This window comes from Cotesia typhae, unplaced genomic scaffold (genome assembly GCF_013202065.1).
Source record: "Cotesia typhae breed Kobodo isofemale line unplaced genomic scaffold, CoteBio_Ctyphae scaffold_13, whole genome shotgun sequence".
Lineage (NCBI taxonomy): Eukaryota > Metazoa > Arthropoda > Insecta > Hymenoptera > Braconidae > Cotesia > Cotesia typhae.
The window spans coordinates 3,800,216-3,825,357 of NW_027423774.1; the positions used below are offsets into that span (position 1 = coordinate 3,800,216).

Here is a 25,142-nt window from a genome sequence, read left to right on the forward strand (position 1 = left end):
TATCGTGAAGAGGTGAAAATAGCTGGCCAAAAGAGTGATCCAGAGTCCTTAAAGCCTCTGGCTTTTTATCTTGGAGTGAAAGGTGAAAGGCATGCAGTTTTAACAAACAAGAAAAAACAATTCTAATAAACAAATAAAAATACACTTAAGCTAAAATGTGTAATAAAGGTAATTCAACAAAAAATCAAATACTATAATTTAACGGTGGCGAGATTTTTTTTTTTTATTTTTTTGTTTTCTACAAAAAAGCCTTTATACAAGTACAAAATGCATGGTTAATACAGTAAAAAAGGTGTATGTATGTGTAATTCGTATTTTTTGTTTCAGATCTTCAGGCAATTGCACTCAAGTATTTAATTAAACTAAAAAAGCAAATGAAGAATAATGCCCGATTCGACATTTGCTTTTTTTTTCTTCTCAAATAAAAGCCGCTCTCGAGAATCACGATCTTATGAACAAGATCGAGAGTACCCGGACAACTCAGAACTCAGATGTACTTCCGGTGTTACATCACGTGCTAAATAACATTTTTTAAATATTATTTCCCACGCAGTGAAATCTGTCTCCGTGTTTGTTTATGTGGGAAGTCCTGAAATGGCTGTGATCTATTTTTATACCTTTAAGTTCAATTGCTTTTTCAACCAATAATCACTATTATTATTATTAATTATTATTTAAATAATAATAATAATAATAATAATAAAAATAATGATGATAACAGAGTGTAAGTGTGTATGTGTGTAAATATATTTACAATGTACGAATTTTTATAAAAAAAAAATTTATAAAATTTCGTACTAATCACGATCATCCTCCTCTTAGACTTCTACTCTAGCTCATAATTTATTATTAACAATAATAAATTTATTTTTGTCCCGGTGATATTTTTATTTAAATAACGCACTTTCATTCGACGGTACTCTTCAGAATTTATGAAAAAACAAAAGCGTAAAATTTTTTTTTTAATATTAAATGATACTAACAGTAGCAGACACCCGGCAATTAATTATTTTAAATTAAACGAAATTTTTTTATTAAAAAAAAAAAAAAAAAATTAAAAAAAAGTCCGAATAATATTTAATAAAAGAGTAAAAATTCAGATATCTGTTACGTTGAGTGTCAAGTACAAAAAACAAATCCGACTTGAGATTTAGATTAATCCAGTGAAAGATGTAAAAATGATAACAGAAGTAAATATTAAATGAAACTACGATTTTTCATTTAATATTTAATGAATAATACTTAAAAATGGAGAACGCCCGCGTCCGTGGCTGGATTTATCGAATTTATCAATAATTAATATTTTATTTGATTTAGAAAGGAGCGCCGTAGCTGCCGCTGGGCCTGCTGGGGGCTCCGTAGCTTCCTGATGGCTGGCTGGGTCCGCTGGGGTAGCCGCCGAATCCACCGGAGGATCCTTGGCTGACTTGGTTGAATTGGGCTACCTGGATGGCTTGTCTGATGCCCTCGAGATCGATGCCGACAACACGGCTGCTGTAGGAAGGTACTCCGTAGCTGGAGCTAGGGGCACCGTAACTGGAGCTTGGAGCGCCGTAACTGGAGCTTGGGGCGCCGTAGCTGCTGCTGGGTGCGTAGCCAGAGCCTCCGAAGCCGCCGGATTGAGAGGCCTGGGCTTCTTCTTTCAAGAGGATTTGTCTGATCTGCTCTAGGAGCGCGCCGTCAACGTTAGCACCTTCGTTGGATTGGGAGCCGATGGACACTTGTTGGTATCCGCCGCTTCCACCGCCAGAGTAGCCGCCACCACCGGAGTATCCACCACCGCCGGAGTAGCCGCCGCCACCGGAGTATCCACCACCACTAGAGTATCCACCGCCACTTGAGTATCCACCACTACCACCACTTGGTCTGTTGTAATTGTATCCAGATAATGGAGCTTCTGAGCAGGCTAGGCCTACTAGTCCAATTAACACGCACTGTAAGTATTTAAAATATAAATTTTTTAGTTCAGATTTCGAGAAGAAAAAATATAATATAAATTTATAGATTAATTAATTTTTGATAAAATATTTTACCAATTGAATTAATATTTATGATAATAATAATTTGAGTAATTAAAAATTTTAAGTTAAAAGAATTTGATAAGTTATTTTGTCAATTTAAAATGATATAAAAATAACTAAATAAATTTTTTTATCATAAATATTAAAGAAAATATGAATTATTAAACCGTTTTTTTTATTTGCTGAATAAAAAAATTTTCAACAAATAAAAATATTAATAATTCTTATTCCATAAAATATTTTTTAATAAGATTCTATAAATAATAAAAATTAATATAATAAATAACACTTTAAAAATTAATCTCAAATAAAAATAAACCGAAAAACTTGAAACTTTTTAAAAAATCCACCGAAACGAATTTTCCAAGTATTCTTTGTTTTTAAAGAAGATGATACTTATGAAGATGATATAAATACTTACAGCAAAAAGAGGATTCATGTTGACTGCTACGCCGATTCGGCTGTGTGTGACTTGGAAGAAGGTTCACCTGTGTCCTTTATACCCGTGAGGTCGAGAGGGATACGTGGATATTTGTGGGGGTTTTTAGTAGAAGAAGAGACGGGGGCAGAGTGAGAGTAATTCCAAAGTTGGATTCTCTTTCTCTGTTATATACCTACCATTTCCAATTCCAAGTGAGTTACACATCACCCAGTAGATTATTCACTCTGTTATAAAGACTCTCTTTACTCCTTACTCTTACTCGTATCATACCTACGTACATTTACTCACTTACTGAATGCTCTTCTTCTTCTTTTTCTTCCTCTCAAATTTTACTTTATATCTGGGGCTGAGGTAACTTTAGCCGCGATTTTAATAAAAGTAAAGGGGCCAATTGCGACAGAATCCTCAACAGCATCTATACAACTACAATCTTATAAGCTGAGAAGAGCACTTGATATCCCTAGATGTCCTAGACCTAGAGAAGTACACGATTGTTCATTTTTAATTAACTTCTTTTTTTTTTTTTTTTTTTTTCCATCAGCTTCTTGGTCTCATTCAAGCTCATTTACTTATTTTCATAAATTATACAGAGCATACCACTGTACCGAGATTTAAGTAGTTAGCTTTTGCGAATATAACACTAGACAAACGTGATGACTTTGTTGCAATGCACAGCTCAACTTTTTATACGTATTATGTAAAGTTATTGCTATCAACTGGCCTCAATTTTACAACTTACGTGTTTTCTAAACATTTAAGAGATGTCTCGGCATAAATATTTTTAAATTCTATAATAAAATTACCATTTTTATTAAATCACATTTTTTGTAATAAAAAAAGGAAAAAAAAATATCCACTTTATTATTTATTTCCGGATAAAAAGCTAAGTGGGTGTTTTTGAGTAAATACAAATAATTTAATTATTTTAATATATTTTACGGTCTAGCATCCACCGTATTTTTGGGTCACGGACGGCAAATTGGAGCAATACGAAAGATATTCCTTTCATTATTGAACGGTTTCTTTGAGGTGTCCCTGGTGATAATAATACACCGTAGTGAGTCGAGAAATAAGCAATAATAAGGATTTTTTTACTCCGACCATTACTAACGACCAATCATTACCTCTGTAATTTAAGGATGAAAATAAGTAAACATGATGCCAAATGAAATGAGAAAAAGTATGAAAGAAAAAGAAGTTAATGTTTAATAAAAAAGAGAAACTTGTCTTTTCATGGACATTGCATTGATTGTTATGAATTGGGATTATTTTATCTGAATTATAAGACAAAGATTCAATAAATTTACTCCAACCGTTTAATAACAGGCAATATAATAGACGCAAGTTTATGCCTTGATAGTTCATAACCATTTTTGTTTTATCAATTAGTCAGTTATTCAAAAGATTTATTTACTACAGAAGATTATTAATTACCATATCATTTTATTTATTCTCTTGTACAGTCAAATGTTAAGTAATCAGTTATTTTAGCCTACAAGCTTTTACGATCAATAATAATTAGATTGAAACTTTGGAAATTTTTTTTTCTTTTTATAATTTTATTATCTAAATAATTTAACTTTAAATTAATATTTTTTCATTATTTTTAGTATGAATGTTTTAATTTAATTTAAAAATTATTTCTATCAATTCTTCAAACAAGAAAATATATTTCCAATGATTATTAAAAAATTTTTTTTAAGTTCGAATAAATGAAAAAAAAAAAAAAAAAAAATTCTTTTGATATTTTCAGTATCATCTTCTTTAATATTCTTCATAGCAAACGTGTTTTTTTTTTATCCAAACTGAAGATAATCTACCATTTACTGTTTAAATTATCATCATAAAATGCAATATACTGCCAACATTCCATTAAAATTTTCTCAAGCATTTCAGGAACAAACCTAGCTTATATTTTAAGCATTTACTCAATCTATTTCTTCTTTAGCTTTAAGAAAACCATAACTGCTTTAACTACTTCTTCAAACCCCAATCAATCATTCAAATACTATTAAAAAAAAAAAAAAAAAAAAAAAAAAAAATTACTAGCAATACGCGAACCATCTCACATCAATAATCTAATTAATCATAAAATTTTTCCACGTCTACTCTAATTTAAGCGAAAGCGTCATCCTTAAAATTTACATTAGAAACCTAATCCTGCAACTAGTAAGAAGTAAAGTGAAACTAAACAAAATGCTAATACCTTTTTATCTCTCTATTTTAATTTTAAAAATAATCAATTTCCTTTCTCGCGAAAAACAAAATTCCTCTGAATAAATCACCAGTGAATCGTTAAATTGTTAAGCTTCAGCATTTCAACCTATCTACGGACTTGTTCGTCCGCAACTATTTAATTGTAAAAAGAAAAATAAAAAAAAAAAAAAAATCAAGCTGATGCGTCTTCATGTTAGAGCAGGAAGAAATAGCAAAGTTGTATCATCTCTCATACCGCTTCCGTACATTACAGCTCGAGCATCTACAAGGGGAAGTACTGCGTCGCCATCAGCATTTATTACCATCGCCATTACTATCACCATCCGGCATCCAGACGTAATCATTTTAAGAAAAAGGACTAAACAACCAAAGAAAGAGCACCAGACATCAACGTTAACGTTATATTAGCATCATCAGTAGCGGCTAAGAGGCCCAAGAGAAGACTAGCGGCAAAAGTGACTGGTATGTTGCATGCAATAATTTAAAACAACTCAAGTAATAGTAAGTAAGTAAGTAAGTAAGTAAGTAACCAAGTATTCAGTAATAGGTAATAGCAATAAAAAATAAAAAATAAAATAAGATGGATTAAAGTTGCCCTGGCAACAGCATTAGTGCTGAGAGCATCGTTTTCTTATTGGCAATGTGTCCAGTGATGGTGACCACCAATTGAGAGGGAAAACGCTTTCTTCGTTGTGGAATTCGATTATCCGCACGTGAACTCCCGGCCTACTTAGTAAAACACTTCCCTTCTCTTAATCTTCCTTTTATTTAATAAATAATAAATAATAAATAAAATGAAAAGAGAAAGAGCAATAATTATAAATTTTATCAATGAACAACAACGGCAACTCAGTTTTTAAATTATTTATTAACGTGACAATGCCATTATTTTTTGTTATTTCTTCTCAAGTTTATTACAGGGCGCTCATTGTTAAAGAGTTGACACCAGCTTAAATATTACACGAGATTCTTAAGCTATAAGAGAGGATGAGAAGCATGATATATAATTGAAATAAATAATAACACGCTTTGTTGAAGTTTCAACTTTGTTTAACAGGCACTTGAGGTTAGGTATTACCAAGTGAAGATGATTTTGATTTTTTTAAGCATCTTTAGCAATGGAAAGTCTGAGCTTCATGTCAATCATCGTTTAAACAGTCTTTTTATCAATTATTACACGCGATTTATTTGTATGGGCTTGACATTCAAAAATGCTATTACTTCTTTAATTATGTAGCTCGCGGGTTAATTTAGCCGTTTGTTTGTTTGTTTCTTCGAAGACGCAACAGTTGAGACTTTTGCTCGCTGGTGACAAGGATAATGACGGGGTTGAGGTGTTGATTTGGATTTTAAAGATGAATTAATCGAAGGAAGGAAAGGGAGATCCTTCACGGCCGGGACTTTGATTCGATATATTCGACGGGTATAAAATTATATTATACCTGGAGGATGAAAGAAGAAAGGGGAGAGTTACAGAAGCCTTGGGGCTTGTAACTTTCGCTTGAGCGACCGCGTTCGGGGTCTTCTTCAATCCTGATGCCTGATTCTTCATATCCTTATTTTTTTTTTTTTTTTTTTTTTTTTTTTTTTACGATCGTTATTCCGTCAAGTTATCAGAGCTCTCCTTTCTCCACTTTATTTGTTATTTTTTTAATAATAATTATAATAAATATATTTTATTTACCTAGATGTTTTTTTTAAACATTTTAAATTAATTTTGAGATAAGATTAATGATAAACATTTTAATTTATTCTATTTCTCAACTAAAAATTAATTTTTTTTAGTTAACCGTAATGATGTTTTTTATAAAAAGTATTTTTTCAAGTACAAAGTAGTTTTCAAAATTCTTTTTAAATTATTGCATTAATTAAAAAGCAATGTACTTAAAAATTTAAGCAATGCTCATGAATTTTCATCAATCGAGATCTGTTTTAATTTTATTTAATTATTTACAAGGTCTTATTTTTCTCACGGCTAAAGTTAAGGACGAAAAGAAAAAAAAAATGTGGAGAATAAATTTGTTTAAGTTTTAAACTTTAGGGGTAAAATTATTTAGACAGTCGGAAAAATTTATAAGGATTGATCCCACTTGTAAATAATTACTGGATTATTTAAAAAAAAAAAAAAATTAAATTTTCTCCAAAAAATGTCTCTTATAATTTTTTCTTCAGAATTAAAATTAAAAATAATTTAATAAAATAAAAATTACAACGTAAATGCAAATGTGAATCCAAATGTAAAAGAGACTTTAAAAGCAAAAGTCGCGTAACAATTACAAAATAATAATTGCAGCGTTTAATTAAAAAAAAAAAAGAAATTTTAATATGAAAAAAGATCGAGCTGATAAATAATGACTCATGGCTCGTGACACATTTTTTTATATTATATTATATAGAATAAAAAAAAATATTTGTTATATAGAAAGCACATTATTAAACTATTAAGTGTAACAATTGTTACAAAAGTGACGTAAAAGCTGAAGCTTAAAATAAAAATATTAATGTTAAATCTTCAGAGCGAAGAGCCTACAACATAATTACGGTATTACGTGCTGTATACATGTAGATATAAAAAGTATAACAATAACAACTTGTGGATCTGAATCTTAAAAAATTTATAACATCTTATTTTTATTCCCATGTAAAATAATTATCACACCGTGGTATGTGAAACTGTAGAAACTCTTCCGGTTTAAAATCATTGAATTTGCACCGTCAAAAGTTGAGACTACAATGGCAATATGAATATTTAATAAAATAATACAGAGAACAATGAAAATATAATCCAGAGATAAATTATGAATCTGAAAAATTTTATATTGAATCAATTCCGCTAAAAAGTATCTTCATTCATAATTCACTTCTCCTTTTTCTTATTATCATTATTATTACATGCCATTTTTTTTTTATAAATAAATTTCATTATTTAAAGCTTTGATACATCAGTAGAATTCACTTTCATCGCAGATTCACTGTACTGAGAATCGACCTTTGCAGAGGTCGAGCGCCCGAGTTTCACCGTCTAAATGTCCATAAGATTCACAAGAGAAGAGAGAAAGGATTTTTTTTATGCATTTATTTATTAAAAATGTCTTTTTTTTAACCATCATAAACATAATATTATCCTCTCTCATTTCTTAACACTTACCGCTCGCAATAATAAAAAAAAAAATTACCATAAATAAAAAAAAAAAAAAGATGAAAAATTTTACTGATCTTCAAAGCTAATAAATTTTATTTGACAAGTTTGAATTATTTGATTGCTCTATAAATTTATTAATTAAAGGAAATACTTATTGACAAATAAATAAATAATAATTATTATTTTTATTATCAAATAATGATGACCTGGTACGCTCTCACGCGTTTTTCTTTATTCTCTCTTTCATTTCTTGTCGTACTTCCGCTACATTAGTGAAAGGAGTAAGTGTTACATGCATGCTCATTGCTCACTCTTCTTCATGATCCAACTTGTACCCATAAACACACACATATTACATCCATTATATTATATACATATATTTATGTGTAAATATAAATGAACGTATAATACGCAAGTAGATACATACAATATAATACATAAAGATAAATATTATTCTCAACACCTGCTTACCAACTGTTCAGTCATTAAAATATTTTAATTTTTTCCATAACCAATTTAAGTCACTTGATATATAATTATAATAATAATAATAAAAATAATAATAATAATAATATTTTAATATATCAATTTATGAATATATTTATCACTTTTTCCTCTCTAATATGAAAGACCAATAAAAGGCTTAAAGTAAATGTGAATTAAAAATAAAATAAATTGACATTGTAAGTAGGCTTGATAGGTATAATCAGGGAAATTATTTAAGTTATTTATCATTTCGCTTAAATATACGGTTTGCTAATCTAAACGACCTTGATTAACGTGTTTTTAAAACCAGACAAAAATATAGTTATGCAATTTATTGAATTCCAGAGTTATTTTAAAATTTAAATAAAAAGTAAGACTGCGGTAACACTGTAGTCTACTAATGTCCATGCCTTCTACTTCTGATTTATTATTATTATTATTATTATTATTATTATTATTGTTATGTAAAAAATAACAAATAATGATTTTAATGAAAAATTAGAGATGCTGCAAAAAATAACTATCAATCATTTATGATATGATGTTAACATAGTTTCTTAAATGCATATATTTAAATTTAATAACTGGGCTCAATCGTGATTTTATTAGTGTGTCAGTAGGTATAGGCTTTAAAACAAATAAATTTGACATTTAGAAAATTCACTTTTGTTTAATTAAAAGTCATTACACGTTATTTTTTCTTTTGTAATTCTAATCGAAAGACATTTCTAAACTTACATCATTGCGTCGAGCATCCAGCACTTAGAGTTACTTTAACTTACGTATTTCAAGTTTGTTCAATTATATTATTTATTCGATGTGTGTAAGTGAGATTAGATCAATGAAATTGTTTTGGTTGCTTTCAGGAAATCTTTCAGAAATTTATTATTATTATTATTATTATTATTATTATTATTATTATTATTAGATATTTAATTTTTTTTTATTCTAATCCGCAATTAAGTTATCATTTATTATGATTTACTATCGAGCTTCTGATAACAGTGACAATTTATTTTTTTTATTGCTATTATTTATCTTATGCTAATTTTTTTATCGATATTTTAATTTTTACAATTTATTCTTTATTTTTATTTAGATTCTCATAATTGATAAAAATTTTTATTTTTGATTTTTGATTGTAATTACAATTTATTTAAAAAATAACTTTCAATTTTTTAGTTGAAAAAATCGATGAGTTTTCTCATAACTGCATGACGTTTAACGGCATTGCTTTTACACTCGCTGACATTAGGAAGTCCTGGTTCGTTCTTGTAGCACTTTTTGACCCATCCGCCCCAGTGCTTGAACCCCTCGGTACTCTGGATTTTTTTAGCGCACACAATGTCATCGGTTATATCATCGTCGGCAAAGTTTTCGCATTTAGCATTACACTCGCCGCCTATTCTTCCTATCTTGCACCATTTTAAGCTATTTATTTGAAAAACGCCGTATGAATAGCTTGACATTGTGCCCGGTCCTTTTATCAAACTTGTGTTCAATCCACTTTCACTTTTCATTAAACATACCTGCCAGAATAATTATATTTCATTTAATTAATTTTGTCAAAAATGATTTCAATTTTTATTTTTGATTGAATTAATTAATAATTATTAATTATTTTTTTTTTAATAAATAGATAATATTAACTAGCAACCTTGCAGTTACTATGTAGTCAAAATAATTTTTTTTTTAATTTTACATTGAATATTGAACACTTAAATTGAGATTTTTTACAAACATATTTTTAAAGTACTGACAGAAAATTTTTTTACTGTTTCTATAATTCAAAAAAAAATTTCAAAAAATTCAAAAAAAATATTATGAGTAAATTATAACAGTAACTGAAAGAAAAAAAAATCAAGAAAATTAAGCGTGAGAAATTTTTATTAGTTGGTTGTATTAAATACAAAAAAAATTTAATTGAACTGCAATAATTACTTCAATTAATATTTGCAAGAATGCGGAAGTATTTTTCTAATACAATAATTTTCTACTTCTCTCAATAGAATAATTACGGCACTTCTCTAAACGGCAATAAATGTATTTATAATACTACAATGGACCAAGTAATTGTTATAAATGATTATAGTGTTGCCTTGTCATTTCAACCAATACTTAAAATTATACTATTAATTTAAATAGTTTAAAAAATTTATTTTTAATGTTTCCACGTAAAAATAAATAATTATTACATAACAAAATTCCAATAATTTTCATGAATTATTAATAAAACGACAGAGTTTTGCAAATAAAAAAAAAAAAAAAACTTTCATAAATATTCTTCAGAAATTTATTTTTGAATTTTGAGATAAGATATAATAAATTTTAAAAAATGTTTACCCAATGACTCAGAAAAGTAGTAGATACTCCAGAATTTTTGAGCTCTCGCGCGGCGTCACATTCAGTCAGAATTTTTCCTTCTATTCTGACTTCCGTGAGAACAAAAAAAATAAACAAGTTAAAAAAAATAGATTTACTTGAATATGAAATCATTTTCAAAAAAATCGAATTGATATTTTTTTATATATTGTACTTAAACTTGAACTGAGCGCGGAAAAGTGGACGATCGATACAATATAAAGTGATTAAAAGCAAAGTGTAATTAATACAAATGCTAATGCCAACGATTAAAGGTGAATACTTAAAGTTTATAATTGACGTAGTGTCTCATTAACGACTGCGCCGTCTGTTGTATCGCCAATCAAGTGGTATCACTTTATCCTTGAGTTCGGATACGTGATAAAGCTATTATCTTTTAACTATTCATGTAATTTATATCTTCAAATAAATAATCTTAAACAAACGCCTCTTGTTGTTATCAATAATGCTTAACAACAACAACAATAGATAAAATATAAACTAACAAATTTTATGAAAATCTAAATACTTCATCTCTTGATAAATCGTGATTGACATATTATCTAATAACAGCAAATAAAACTTTCCCTCAAAAAGCTTTTCTAATATTTCTTCTTTTTATTTATTTATCTTAATTAATTAAATAAACTAAACAACTACTTTTATTACTTACACACAGTTAAATATATTTAAATGTAAACATTGACTATAAATTGGATATTAATGAATAATTAATCGGCGTTACATAAATAAAAAATCTTTTTTACAATTTTATTTAACATCTTCAAAGTACTTGGCAATTTTTTTAATCAAAATATTTGGTAATTATCTACAAGTGGGGTCCACCGTTTTAATTTTCATTTTTTTTAACGAAATTTTTTTTTTTTAATTTTGACATTTTTTTTTTCGAAAACATGAGAGCCAAAATTTTTTCCAACTTTTAAAAAATTCCCAAATTCCTCCATGTATTTCTTCATATTTTATTTTTTTTAATTATTTAAATAAATCCTGTCAGTAAAAAAAAAAAATTATTAGTCGATCATAATTATTCATATATTTATTTTATTAATCATCTTTACTTGATCTATACAATTGGATACATAAAAACTCACTTGAGTAATTCACTCATTATTCTTACATTCTATTACAATAAAATATCTTTGCATCCGACATACTCTATCATAAAAAAGTCTGAAAAAATGCATATTATTTACAGATCTACGTAAATATAATTAATTTCCTAAACTAACTTTTAATAAAATCACAGCTTATTCATTAAACAATAAATATTTTCTCAAAATTAATAGACAGAATAATTAAAAAAATATTAATTTTTACCAAAGAAATAAAAAAAAAATTCATTTGAAATTTAAAAACAAGCTAATGAATATTTTAAAAAATATTTTCTTAGCACTAATTAATTTTAAAACTAAAATTAAAAAAAAAAACGTATCAATTTCCAGGTTTAACAGTGCGATTCCTTTTCTTTGCAAAGGTCAAATAATCAGACCCATTGCAAATAATCTTCATAAGCGTATCTTTGCTCGCCAAAGTTTCATACCTGGAGCCTTTGCACATCGTCTTTTGGGTACTAGACAATTTTTCATCGCACGTAACCTTGTGGTAGACGTGGACTAAATTAGGGTCGGGAGCGCGAAAGACAGCGATGTAAGACCTGACAGATTTTTCATAAAAATCAACGTCTTCTTTGCCCCAGCCCTCGATCGACAAATTGAACCCGCCGATTTTCAGATAGTCCCTCTTATATAAGGAGACAATTCCGAAGCCAAAGAGCCTCCAGTATCCCATGGGTTCGCTCAAATTGGCTAGATCTCCAAACTGATTTTTTTTCTTGTCACGATTTGATTTATCAAAATAATAAACGTAATTAGGGTCGTACTGGCTGAAGACTATCGGGAAGTAAATTTTTCTATTAATCACGGTGTTCAGTCTGATCCGTTGGAGCGCTTCGTGAGTAAACGTGACGTCCACGTCGATGAAGAATACCAGATCGTTGTTGTTTAAATGTTTTATCGCTAGATCGAGCGCTTTTGCGCGTGAAAATAAATTATCCTTATCTAATAAAATTTCAATCTTTGAATTTTTGTATTTTAATTTAATACTATCTACCAAATTGAAGGTACTGTTTACCGAATCCTCGAGCTTGTGCGGGTACAGTACTACTAGTAGTTCAGTCTTGGCGTTTGTCGACAAACAAACTTGCTCGTAGTTTTTCATAAACCTCTTGAAGGTTTTAAATCTGCCGGATAGAGGCACCACCAGGTGAACGGTCTTGTCTTCGACCGGGTCTATCTCTGACTTGCTCGCGGGAAAATTGAACAGAAAGGTCGAGTAGAAATTTCCCCGTCTTTGCTGGGTCTGATCTCCGTCTTCTTGGTCCTCGATTACTTCCCTCGCTTCGATTCCTAGGATAAAATAATTGTCGGAATTAAAATAATCGACTGCAATTTGTACTGAGGCATAATAAATCATTTCATAATTCGAATATAATAGATGGTAGTTAGGAGATTTAAAAGTAGTGTTTGTTGTAGTTGTGATGAATAATGCGAAGGAATAAATAGAAAAAAAAAACTAACCGGTAAAATGCTGATGAACGTAAACATGTCTTCTAACGGGAAGTGTAACCTTTCGCCCTCGATACTTTCGATAGACCAGCAGAAGGTCGAGAATAGTGTCAGCCCCGTAGGCATCCACACGTCTGTATCCGTATAACATAGACCGTTCTTCTACTACTCGACCGCGCTGTCGCGAGCATGAGTTGATTGATGCCATAACTTCCCGCGTTATGTCCTCTAAGCCCTCTTTTACATCGCTGTGGATTCTGCGACGCGGATTTGAGTCGGTTAAACTGTACTCTGACCGTGAGATAAAGTCCCACGAGATTACCTCCTCCGTTGATTTTGGCGAGAAACTCTTTAGGCCTGCTGAAATTCCTGAAATTTTTTTTAATGGGTAATTAGTGATTGGTAAAATTAAAAATTTTTTTATTTTTTTAAACTACAAATATTTTTTCTGAATTTTATTTTTATTTAAAAAATTAAAAAAAGTCTTTGATAAAAAATTTTGAAAGTTGTAAAATTCAAAAATAATTTTTTTGATAATTTAAAAAAAGCTTGCTAAATTTTTTATTGAATTTCTAAAACTGTTTGATATTTTTTTTTTTCAATCCTTGCTTAAGTTTCTATAAAATAATCAATAATAGTGAAAAAAAAATTAGTATACAATTTAAGTTCTAAAAATTTTAAGAATTTAAAAAAGAAAGTTTTTTTTTAAATTAAAAAATAATTTTTACTATTTTTCATAAAATTAAATTATCATTACTAGCAATCTTGCAATCACTACGTGACTGCCGTGACTTGTGAACGATAAATAAAATTTTGCTTTATTAAATAATGAATTTTGTCAAATTGCAATGTACTTTTTACACTATTGACATTTTTTAAATTATTTAAGTTCATCCCGATGATATACTCATCAAGAGCTTTCATTTGAGTATCCACATGCATTTTTATATATTTTTCATATATTCATATATATAAAATATATAAATATATGAAAAATTGATGTGGGTACTCAAATGAAAGGTCTCGATGAGTGTAATGTCGGGGTGAGTTTATATTTTTAAAAATATCGATAGTTCACAAGATAAAAGGTCATTTCTTAATTATGTATCTAGAGATATAGCATTTTCAAATGCAGCCTAAATACTTATCATTTTAAAATTATTACGCAAAAATTTGAATAATTTGATTATAATAATTTAATCACAATTTATGAAGTGAAAAAATAATATAAATTAATTTAAACATTAATTTTCTATTAAAGTATCGATTACATGGATAGACGGGTTAAATATAATCGAGATGATATAAAATATATGACAAATGCATTTGGGCTCGTCTTCTGCCAGAGTGTATAATACGGACGTATGTATGATAGGACAAATTGCCCGTGACTATTGCATGAGAATGAGGTAATGAAAAATTTGATTAGTCTCTAGCTCACGGACCGAGGCGAATAGAACTGTGTCGTAAGCAATTTGCACAATCAATTGTTCAAAGTGGATTCATTAATACAAATCAGTCAATTCCGTCCCGCAAATTTTTTTTCTTTCTCACTTTCATTTTATTATTAGTATTATTTTCGTCTCCCACAAAATCTTTCCATCCAACATTAAATATTTTATTTATTATACTAACCAAGCATCAGCGTATCTCCAAAATAATTTTCTCTATCCGAATTCGGAAACAATTCAACATTTTCCGCAATCGGCTTTCTGATAAATTCTCTAACATTTTCTCTAAGCAATTCAGCCATAGAATAAATATCACGGTGCAATTTAATTCTCTCGTGCTGCAAGTCTTGAATTTTCAAAGCCTAAAAATAAAAAATTAAATTAATAATGATTTATAATTATTAAATTATTAGATATTCATTATGATAGTCAGCGATTAATCAAATTAAATTTTTTTACCCGCATGTAATTATGCAGTCGGTACATGTACGGAGGACTTTTGATTGGATGGAGTGTAATAGCTTGATGTACTTCACGTTTCTTCAGGTTTCCAGTGAATGATTGATCTCCGCTACTATTGTGATAAAGTATCGACTGCATCTGTAATTAATTATTAATTATGCTAATTATTATAATCAGTTTTTAATTCTAGGATCAGGAAGTAATAATTATATTAATTTATAAGTAACGATCAAGTTACAACGGAATATTAATTTTTAGTTTTAAGAAACTGTTTTTAACCACTAAAAAAATTTATTTTTTATTTTTAGATTTTATTTTTACTCGTAAATAATTACCAAATTATTTTAAAACAAATATTAATATTCATACTTATTTAAATTTAATCATGATTTTTAAAGTAAAAATATTTTTTCAAATTGGAATTGAAAAATTATTTGTAAAAAAAAAAATTTCCATATAATTTAAAGCAAATTGTTTTCATCAAAAAATAAATTATTTAAAATTGAAACTATTACAATAAAATGATAGATAATAAGAAAGATGAATAAAAATATAAGCTATTTCTATTTCTATTTAAATTTAATGATTAACATCCTCATTTAAAAATTTCTCGTGTTATGTTATCTCATATGAGCATAAAACATGACACTACTTATTACCTGTTAAGTTTAAATTTAATTATCTCTGGTTATTTAATTATATATTAAAGACCAATGACAATGACAAATGCTAAACGCGGTGCATATAATTGTTTTTAATTGACTCAAAAAAATCATTGCATAATTAATACATATAAATCGATGAAAATAAAAAATTACTTTCAAAAAATCTGATGAGGATGTAACTCATCTTTTAATTGAAACAGTTTATCGTTAATATTCGTTTAATCTATATTATTGAGAGAATTAGAAAAATGTTGTTTCCAGGATAGTTATATGATAAAATCGGTTTTTTTAGTGAAATTTAATTTTATTGCAAAGGTCTTGATTTGAATTTGCGCCTTTTCAAGGTTTCATTTAATTCTCACTGATAGTCAATTTATTATGATAAGTATTTGGACTGTATTTGAAAATGCTCTATCTCCAAATAGATAATTAAGAATTGACCTTGTATCTTGTGAACTATCGATATTTTTAAAGATATAAGCCCATCCCGATGTTACACTTATCGAGACTTTTCGTTTGAGTACCCACATCAATTTTTCATATATTTATATATATTATATATATGTATATATGAAAAATATATCAAAATGCATGTGGGTACTCAAATGAAAGCTCTTGATGAGTGTAACATCGGGATGAACTTAAATAATTTAAAAAATGTCAATAGTGTAAAAAGTACATTGCAATTTGACAAAATTCATTATTTAATAAAGCAAAATTTTAATTTTTTAAATTTCACAAGACATGACAGTCACATCGTGACTGCAAGGTTGATAGTGTAATACTATTATTATTATTATTATTATTATTATTATTATTATTATTATTATTATTATTATTATTATTATTATTATACTTATAAAAATTAAATTTTTCATCTGTTTGCTGTTTGCTAATATAATATAATTGCTAATCCACAATATATTAATGCATTTTTCTCGTTTCGATTACTCAAATAATTGCTTATAATTATAAATTACTGTCACTAATAAACGACAAATATTTGATTAACAAACGATTAATTGTTCAATGACGTCGAACGTCGAGTTAAATAATTTTTATCGCGGATTTTAAAATAATTTTTATTAATGTCAGTTACATTATGAACAACCGTATGCAGATGACGTGAATCGAAATAGACAAGATGAGGTGAGGGTAAAAGCCGTAAAACCGGTTGCATACACGAAATAGTATCCACACAACCTATAATAATAATTATAATATATAAATAGTATATCAGATATATTGTGAGACTTGTAGTTTAAAATTTATATTAATTATTTGAATACCGGAGTATAATAAGCATTCGAATGTCAATGACTTGGCGGTATTAGTCATTTCGACGTCTACACAATACTCGTCTATTAACTCATCTTCGCATGTACATAATTTATTTATATTTTTTTTTCGTATTACAAGAAAGAAAGATACTCAAGGTTTTGTAGTACTTAATCATTTAAATATTTAATATTTTTTATTTACACTAAAGAAATAATTTTTTTATAAATTATAATAGAGACTAAAATTTGTAATTGCTTAGTTTCACGATCTCCGATTTTTAGTAGTAAAAAAATTTCTCAAATTGTCTTATTTTCAACGAATAAAAAAGTAAAAAACATTTTAAAATTTATAATTTTTATTTTCATAAAATTAAAGAAAAATTTTCGTGAATTAACAATTTAAATATTATAGCGTAATAAAATTTGCTTTGAGTATTAAAATTTATCAAAATACACGACTATATAATTTTTAACTGATTTCTTGAGTCTTCAATTGCTTACAGATAGTTTAGCACATATTATTCGTATAAGAACTATAATAATTAAACTTTCATTTGTGTAAATAAATCCAAGGTTGTTTAAAAAACTCGTACGATTTATTATAGAGTTTTTTTTTATGCAAAAAATATTCGCATATGCTAACGCAATCAAACAAAATTATTAGATTATAGATAAAGCAATAATTAACAATGATTAATTTCATTAATATATTTTTCTGCGCTTTTCTTGAATGCTTAAAAAACTGGCCACAAAATTTTGCTTCTTCTCTCAACAATATAAATGAAAAAGTTAATTTTTAAAAACGTAAAATTACCTCATAACTCCAAGTGCAGGGAATCCCCGCGTACTTCTTAACACACCGTCCCAGTTCGACATCTTCATGCGTAGTATAAAGATTCCCAAGACAGTCTTTAACATGAGGAACAATTTTCTTCATCGTCTCTTTAGACATAATGACCCCAGGACCCCCCATGCAGAAGTTCTCGTCATAGTTGAGCGCCAGCTGTCCGATTTCTTCCGAATTTCCTCTCCCGGCCTGGCCAATGTACATCGGCTTGCCCGAGTCCACAGACATGAGCAATTTCTTCAGTCTGTCTGTCCTGATGTACACGTCATCATCCGCCCTGATGAACCACTCAAATTTGCTTCCGTAATTGTCCCACATGTATTTAAGCATCAAAAAAGATTTCTTCTGAGGTGGGTAGCTGTCGTCTACCTTCGGGAGCGCCACCAACGGCAAGTCCGGGCAATTGTCAGGGACTTTCGACTCTTCCGAGGAGAAGAATATGATTTTCCCCGGTACTTCTCTGCCCCAAGTCTCCCAAACGGCCTTGGCTCTTGTCTTCAAATATTTCTGGGCTGTCATTACTCCGACAATTACAAGCCCATTTTTTTTATCTTCAGTCATATTTTCAAAATTATTTCCAAATGCCTCTTTTTCATTTTCATTATTAATATTACTATTACTATTTAAATTATTTTTATTATTATTAATTATCAAAGAATGCTTGACAATTTTATTATTACTATCATACTGCGTTTGATGTAAATGCTGGTAATTAAACATAAACAGCCCAATAATAATACCTGAAATAAGGCCGTAAATGGCACTTTTTAATCCGCGATGTCTAATCATCACTGGATTATCCGTCACCTCGGCAATTTACTATTACAATAATTACCATAACAATAACAAAAACAATTACCCGCCATCTCTTCAACACAATCATCCCTACTACTACAAAAAAAATAACAACAACAACTTTTACTATTACTATTTACTCTTAATAATTTTATCGTCACCAATAAAACATAAAACATTATTTTTTATCTATAATTAAACCTTTGTTTAGCCAACTTTTATTATCATACATTACATCCATTTATTTCTTATCTTCTTCTTAAATTAAATTTGCTGTCAATTTTAAACATTACCAGACTATTAACTACTAATCATTAGAAACTATTCCCACCGAAATTTTTATAATATTTTTACTGTTGATTTCTTCCATGATAAAAATTTTTTCTTTAAATTATTTTATTTTATTATTAATTTCCACTGTAATTATCTTGAACATTTTTTTTTTTCAATTTAATTCCAAATTATTTAATGAAAAAAATCTAACAAAATTTTTATTGCCGATTAAATAATTTTTATCTGTGAAGATATATAAAATTTTTTTAAATTCACACTTTAGAGTAAAATCTATAGATTTAAACACCCGAGGCTGGTAATTTATTGAAACAGACAATAATAAAACATTTACCCGGTAATTTGTTAGCTCATTTAACGGCTCGATCAACTGCAAATACGAGTTAGCTCTTCAGATATCTTCTTTCATTATTGTTGAAACCGTTAAACCGCTCGCGGATTACTTGCTTACGGTTCTTTCCTTATAAATAATTATCAATTGTTAATTAACAATCATCAATAATCAATAAAAAATATTGATAATAAATAAATAGAAGAAATATTTTTAAAAATCTCCAAATATTATCTGAATTAAGTAACACACGTGTATTCTCACACTTATTTCCGTTCTCATAAATCAAGTGATGATTTAATACAAGACCTTCACTGAAGGCCAGTGAACTTGGCTTTTCACTTATTCAAACAATTAATCCACTATTCTCAAAAATGAATCCACAAGTTGATAAAAAATAAAAAAGTATTTAAATTAAAGAACAAACTTGAATTGGAGAGGAGCACAAGTTTACGGCCGAATGGGTCCAGGGTGAACGGGATACTGGGACTTGGAGAATTTATCGTTATTTTCTCTCTCTTATTCTTCTCCTTCTTCGCCACCGGTCTCTTCTTCTTCTTTGGATTTAAAAACTAAAAACCTCAACAGAACAACGTATACATATACGGTTTCTTGCATTTAAATAAAAAGCACTAGTCAGAAGTCAGCAGTCGTAGTCAGTAGTGACTATGCTCTATATCTAGATTCTATATTTACAAGACTCATTGCGAGGATCCAAGTGGAGGCGTGGGATCCGAGTCAAGTAAATACAATGAAGAGGGGAGAATAGAAATAAGAAGATTAATTGAACATTATCCATAAATGTATTGTAATGTACATTCCTATTACTTGAATCCTTTACAATTGTATGGGTGCTATATAAGTTGAGGAAGCTAATGCTTCATGCTTTTTACCTCTGACTCTTTCTTCTTTCTGAGAGTAACTTCTATTGTTTAATACTGCTTTAATTTAGTATTAATAATATTGTTACTGTATATTATTTATCTTATGCGTGCGCGTAAATCGTTCATCGCACATCTTACGTAATAATTACACAGTAAAAAATTTTGCGTCAAAAAATTTTGTGTTAAAAATTGAGTTGAATATTTAATACTTTTTTGGGTCTGTTTAACTCCTTGTCCTACTAGGTGTGCTTTTTAAATTATTTATCCTGGTTCATATTTCTAATTATTTTTATTATTTAAATAAACGCCGGGCTGAGAAGAGACGTAAATTTTTTTATTTGCGAAATATAAATTCGTCTGGCTCAAGCTGATGTTCAAGGCCTTCAAAGAGGTCATGAATTTTAATTGAACATGAATTTTTTTTAAAGATTCATTTTGTGGTTTTTTGGATTATATTTAATCCTCTTTAATAATATAACGGTTCATTTAAATAATTATTTTTATTGGTAATTCAAAAAAAAATTTTAATCCCTAATTTATTTTATAAAATTAAATTTCTGGATTTAAATAGAACAAAATAATTTTTTTTTTTTTTTTATAGTATTTTTAACGATCTAGTAGACCTAAAATTGTAGGTATTATTATATTTATCTAGACACGTAGTGGTTGAGGATGTGTATAAATGTGTGTCATAAAGAACAGTCGTATGTAATAGTTTAGAGCGAAGATAAAAGAGAAGGTGAATAAATAAAAAAATATATATATATATATATGGTATTTAGAGGTGGGTGTGTTAGTTTGTCATTCGTTGCACGTGTTGGACTAAAACATGTGGCTAACAAATTACAGTCACTGATTTTCGGAGTCTGACCCTTGGAAATTTTTATTTTTATAACTTTTGTGTTTTGCTTTCTTTTAATACGTGATAAAAAATTTTTTAACTTAAATTCTTTAAAAATTTAGTCTGAAATTTTATTAAAAAATTAATAATTATAATTTTTTATAAAGAATAATTTTAGTTTTTAAAATTTGTCACGGATTTTATTGCGAATTTCACCGTCGACAACAAAATTATCGTCGGCTTAGTCGCGAACACTATTTTACTGGACTTTACTACTAGTTTAATGATAAAAAAAATTTAATAACTTTGTTTTACTACAGGTATTGCTATAAAAAAATAATATCTATAGATATTGATAGATAGAAGGTACTACAGACAAAGTTTTAAAAAGAAATACCAATAGAATAAGATTGAAAGGGAATGTATCGATGATTATTTCTGTTGATTCTTTTACAAAGGATCCCGATCCACCATTTAGACCCTTCCAAGAATTTATTTCAGACAATCCAGGCTAGTCTTTCTATTACACTGTCTACTCTTTCTTTTTCATTCACTTTGGATTTTTTTACAACATCCACCGCGTATTTTTATCTAAGAAAAATGTAATGTTATATAATGAACAATAAACAATATAATATAAAATTAACTCATTTAAATTGCTACTGAAACAAACAGAACAATTTCTGCGTAGCAGTAATAGAAAATAATAATTTTTCTACAAATTAATTGCGTTATTAAGCATTTTATATTAATTTTTCCATTGCATAATAAATGAACCGTTAGAAAGAAAAATGATTATTGATTGAACTAAAGAATGCTCTTTAAATAAAAAAGCTTACGGTAATAGCAATTATGCATGGTAATTTCTCATTGTTTATGCACTTGGAGATTTTATTTAATGGTGGTACTGAAAAATTAAAGACGAGGAATTTTTTGATTATTTATGATAGTAATAATCATAATTTAACTGTTTTATTTGTTTAAATTAAATAAGTTGAGAAACACTGATCTGTCTCTGGATCAGTCTGGATACAAGTAAAGGGATCTAACAAACCGGATCCGGATATGAAATGAAAACTTCCCCTTTCTAATATGATGAATTTATAATTTAAAGATATATTTATACTGAATTATTTTTTATTTTATTTCAAATTTTTTATTAAATAAATCTTGTGAAATTTATAATTTTATTTTTATTAATAGGAAAAATAGTGAGAGTGATATTAATTTTATTTTTTAATGATTAAAATAAAAAATTAATTAATTATAAACAGTAAAAATATTTTTTTTTCTGCGTTTCATATTTAGTAAAATTAATTTGAAAAATTTTGTAAATTAAAATAAAAAATTTATTACAAAAATAATATTTTCTTTAAATTATTTTTTGTAATAGTTTATTTTTTAAGAAAATTATCATTTTTCAACTCTAGTTTTAAATTTTTCCCGCGAAAAATTGAAAAAAAAAAAAAAGTAACCACGTGACTTAAAAAAAAAGATGGCGTAACTTTGCCGCCATTATTATAAGATTGTTGAACTCTTGACAACACAAGTCAACAAATCAATTAAACAAATAAAAAAAATAACAAAAACTCTAACTTAAAAATTAAATTTAAAAATTTTAAATTAATTTCTGAAAAATTAATCCATTAATTTTTTAAAAAAGGCGACTTTAATTTTTTTAATCTTCTAATTTTAAATCTCTAAAAAATCCAACCTGCAAAATAAAAAAAGTTAATAAATCATAAAATAAAATAGAGACATTAAATTTATAATTTTTTAATTAATTTTCTTAAACATACAAATTTGTTCCAAAAAAATTGCATTTTTAATTAATTAAAATTTCTATATGTCAATTTTTGTTGTAATTATTTTTTGCTATAATTTATTTGTTCAAAAAAATTATTAAATATCTAAATAAATTTTCATAACAAAATAAAATTATGAAAATTAATTTAGCAGATATTTAATAATTTTTTTAATAAATTATTGCATTAAAAAAATGGACATTTAGAAATTTTAATTAAAAATGCAATTTTTAAAAAATAATTTTTCGGAACCAATTTTTTTATTAAATAAAATAAAAAAATGGTCAAGTGACAGCTAATTTAAATATCAGATAATAATTAATTTTAAAAATCTTTTTAACAAATAAATTGTGGCAAAAAACAAATGAGAATAAAAAATTGACATTTAGAAAATTAAAAAAGTAAAAAATGCAATTTTTCAGAAATAATTTTTTGGAGCAAATTTATTTATTAAAAAAAAATTAAAGTAGTGACAGCTAATTTTAATGCCATAAATATCATAATAAAATAACCCAAAATGAATTAAAAAATAAAACGCAGGGTCTTATAAAATTTAAGGACGTCAGTGAGCGGTGTACAGTCTACAGTCAAGTGCGGATAATTTTAGTACAATTGCGTGTTAGATAGTGACTCACGTATTGACGCCGGACGTGACGCAGTGCGCATCGCAACGTTTTCATTCCGGTTGAGGACACACACACAAGCGAGCCCCTGAGCTAACCAGCCAATAAACTAACGCGAAAACTAACCAACGACCGTCCTGGCTTGCCGTCTCTACATCCGACAGTCGACATTCTAAACGGAATATCATTTGTGGGAAGCCATTACCCTCGTCTCCGCGTTAACAACCAGCACTATCAGCATCGTGCCATATACCTCGTACGCATCTTAACATCTTATTTTGTTGAACCTCAATTTTAACTTTTAAATTTATAACGTAACGTTATTCGGATAGTTATAAGTTTAATATTATGAGAGTTAAAGCTGAAATGGACGACGACGAAAAGGGGTATGTTTTTTTTCTATCACATTTTACTCATAACTCATAAGCCGTTAAATAAATAAATATAAATATAAATAATCAATAAAAATTAATACAAACACTGAGCATAAAATGTTAAATCTCAAATTAAAAATTAAATAATTTTTGCTCAACATAAAATGATTAAGAATCATTTTTCCTCAAAGACAGCCACGTTTTTTTTTTTTTTTTTTTTTTTCTTCCCATCATTACAATTTTATTCCAAAGTAATTTAAAAATTTTATGCATCAGTTATTGTTATTATTTAATTAATTAATGTTGTAATTTTTTTAGTTTGCTAAAATAAGCTAATTTTTCGAAACAAGCGGATTTTTTTCCCCAAGCGTACCGTGGCCTTTTTCATTCACTCCAATACCGGCTACGCATGGCGTACCCGTTATTTTTATTATAATTATTTTATTTTATTTATCCTCAACTCAGGATATTTATATTTATTTATTCACTTAATCGTTTTTGGTTGCTGGTATTTTATTTATATTATTTAAATTAATATTTTAAAAACTTCTACGTGGCTTCTCAGATTTAATGGAGGCAAGTTTTTTTTTTCCGCAAAAAAATGAGATCGCCGGAGTCTATTGTGCCGGTAAAAAGATGCTTCGGCATTTTGTGTCTCGCTATTTTTATTTATCAATTTTTTTCATCGATATTAACGTTTGCTTACTTATGAGTTATTTATTTTCACAAATTATTATTTTCACAGATGAAAAAAAAAAAAAAAAAAGAAAAAAAAATTAACAATGAAAATAGTCTACTGCAACGGACGCGTGAATAAAAAAAAAAACTTTGTTATGAAAATAAATAGAAATTTTTTAATTGATGGTTAATTAATCCTCTTGAATTTTATCAATTAGAAATTTTATTTACATAAATAAGCTTTTAATTATTTTTAATTGGATGAGTCGAGTAATTACAATCAGTTGATTATTTTTAGGTGTCTATTTTTCCGTGAGATATTAATTAAAATTGTTTTGTTACAGAAAATTATTTGTTGGAGGTTTGTCATGGGAGACGACCCAAGAAAATTTGCAACGATACTTCAGCCGTTATGGCGAAGTTATTGACTGCGTGGTTATGAAGAACAGCGAGTCCGGTCGCAGTCGCGGCTTTGGATTCGTCACCTTTAGCGATCCCGCTAATGTTGCTCTGGTTCTTCAAAATGGACCCCATCAATTGGACGGACGGACTGTAAGTATT

At 27.9% G+C, this 25,142-nt stretch overlaps 4 protein-coding genes across 12 annotated transcripts in view; 1 reads left to right on the plus strand and 3 right to left on the minus strand.

Moving 5' to 3' along the window:
* Positions 1-1,135: 1,135 nt before the first annotated feature.
* LOC141535052 (uncharacterized) lies at positions 1,136-2,557 on the minus strand. The gene is made up of 2 exons (XM_074254819.1): positions 2,443-2,557; positions 1,136-1,934 (listed from the first exon to the last, which is right to left on the minus strand). The coding sequence occupies exons 1-2, from the start codon at positions 2,458-2,460 to the stop codon at positions 1,314-1,316; spliced, it is 639 nt and encodes a 212-aa protein (XP_074110920.1). The 5' UTR covers positions 2,461-2,557; the 3' UTR covers positions 1,136-1,313.
* Positions 2,558-9,301: 6,744 nt separating this feature from the next.
* LOC141535053 (lysozyme c-1-like) lies at positions 9,302-10,986 on the minus strand. The gene is made up of 2 exons (XM_074254820.1): positions 10,652-10,986; positions 9,302-9,837 (listed from the first exon to the last, which is right to left on the minus strand). The coding sequence occupies exons 1-2, from the start codon at positions 10,802-10,804 to the stop codon at positions 9,487-9,489; spliced, it is 504 nt and encodes a 167-aa protein (XP_074110921.1). The 5' UTR covers positions 10,805-10,986; the 3' UTR covers positions 9,302-9,486.
* Positions 10,987-11,739: 753 nt separating this feature from the next.
* Positions 11,740-20,035, minus strand: Chsy (Chondroitin sulfate synthase). The gene is made up of 5 exons (XM_074253711.1): positions 17,927-20,035; positions 15,165-15,305; positions 14,890-15,067; positions 13,267-13,623; positions 11,740-13,095 (listed from the first exon to the last, which is right to left on the minus strand). The coding sequence occupies exons 1-5, from the start codon at positions 18,746-18,748 to the stop codon at positions 12,122-12,124; spliced, it is 2,472 nt and encodes an 823-aa protein (XP_074109812.1). The 5' UTR covers positions 18,749-20,035; the 3' UTR covers positions 11,740-12,121.
* Positions 20,036-23,672: 3,637 nt separating this feature from the next.
* Hrb27c (Heterogeneous nuclear ribonucleoprotein at 27C) overlaps positions 23,673-25,142 on the plus strand; it is a 32,832-nt gene continuing 31,362 nt past the window's right edge. For 3 of the 9 annotated variants that reach the window (XM_074254810.1, XM_074254811.1, XM_074254809.1), the window contains exons 1-2: positions 23,676-23,915; positions 24,926-25,133. In XM_074254810.1, coding sequence (XP_074110911.1) covers positions 23,878-23,915; positions 24,926-25,133 — 246 coding nt within the window. In that variant the 5' untranslated portion in view covers positions 23,676-23,877. Of the gene's footprint in view, positions 23,916-24,925; positions 25,134-25,142 lie in introns of all 9 variants that reach the window. The other 6 variants (XM_074254813.1, XM_074254814.1, XM_074254816.1 and 3 more) reach the window with 4 other exon arrangements.

Bases quoted from the DNA above. Each gene is read 5' to 3' on its own strand.
- Chsy (XM_074253711.1), bottom strand. From the start codon at position 18,748: ATGATTAGACATCGCGGATTAAAAAGTGCCATTTACGGCCTTATTTCA. The intron at 15,306-17,926 runs GTAATTTTACGT...AATTAATTACAG, and splicing joins CCTGCACTTGGAGTTATGAG to ATGCAGTCGATACTTTATCA. The intron at 15,068-15,164 runs GTAAAAAAATTT...TTTTATTTTTAG, and splicing joins GACTGCATAATTACATGCGG to GCTTTGAAAATTCAAGACTT.
- LOC141535053 (XM_074254820.1), bottom strand. From the start codon at position 10,804: ATGATTTCATATTCAAGTAAATCTATTTTTTTTAACTTGTTTATTTTT. The intron at 9,838-10,651 runs GTAAACATTTTT...TTATTCTGGCAG, and splicing joins CTACTTTTCTGAGTCATTGG to GTATGTTTAATGAAAAGTGA.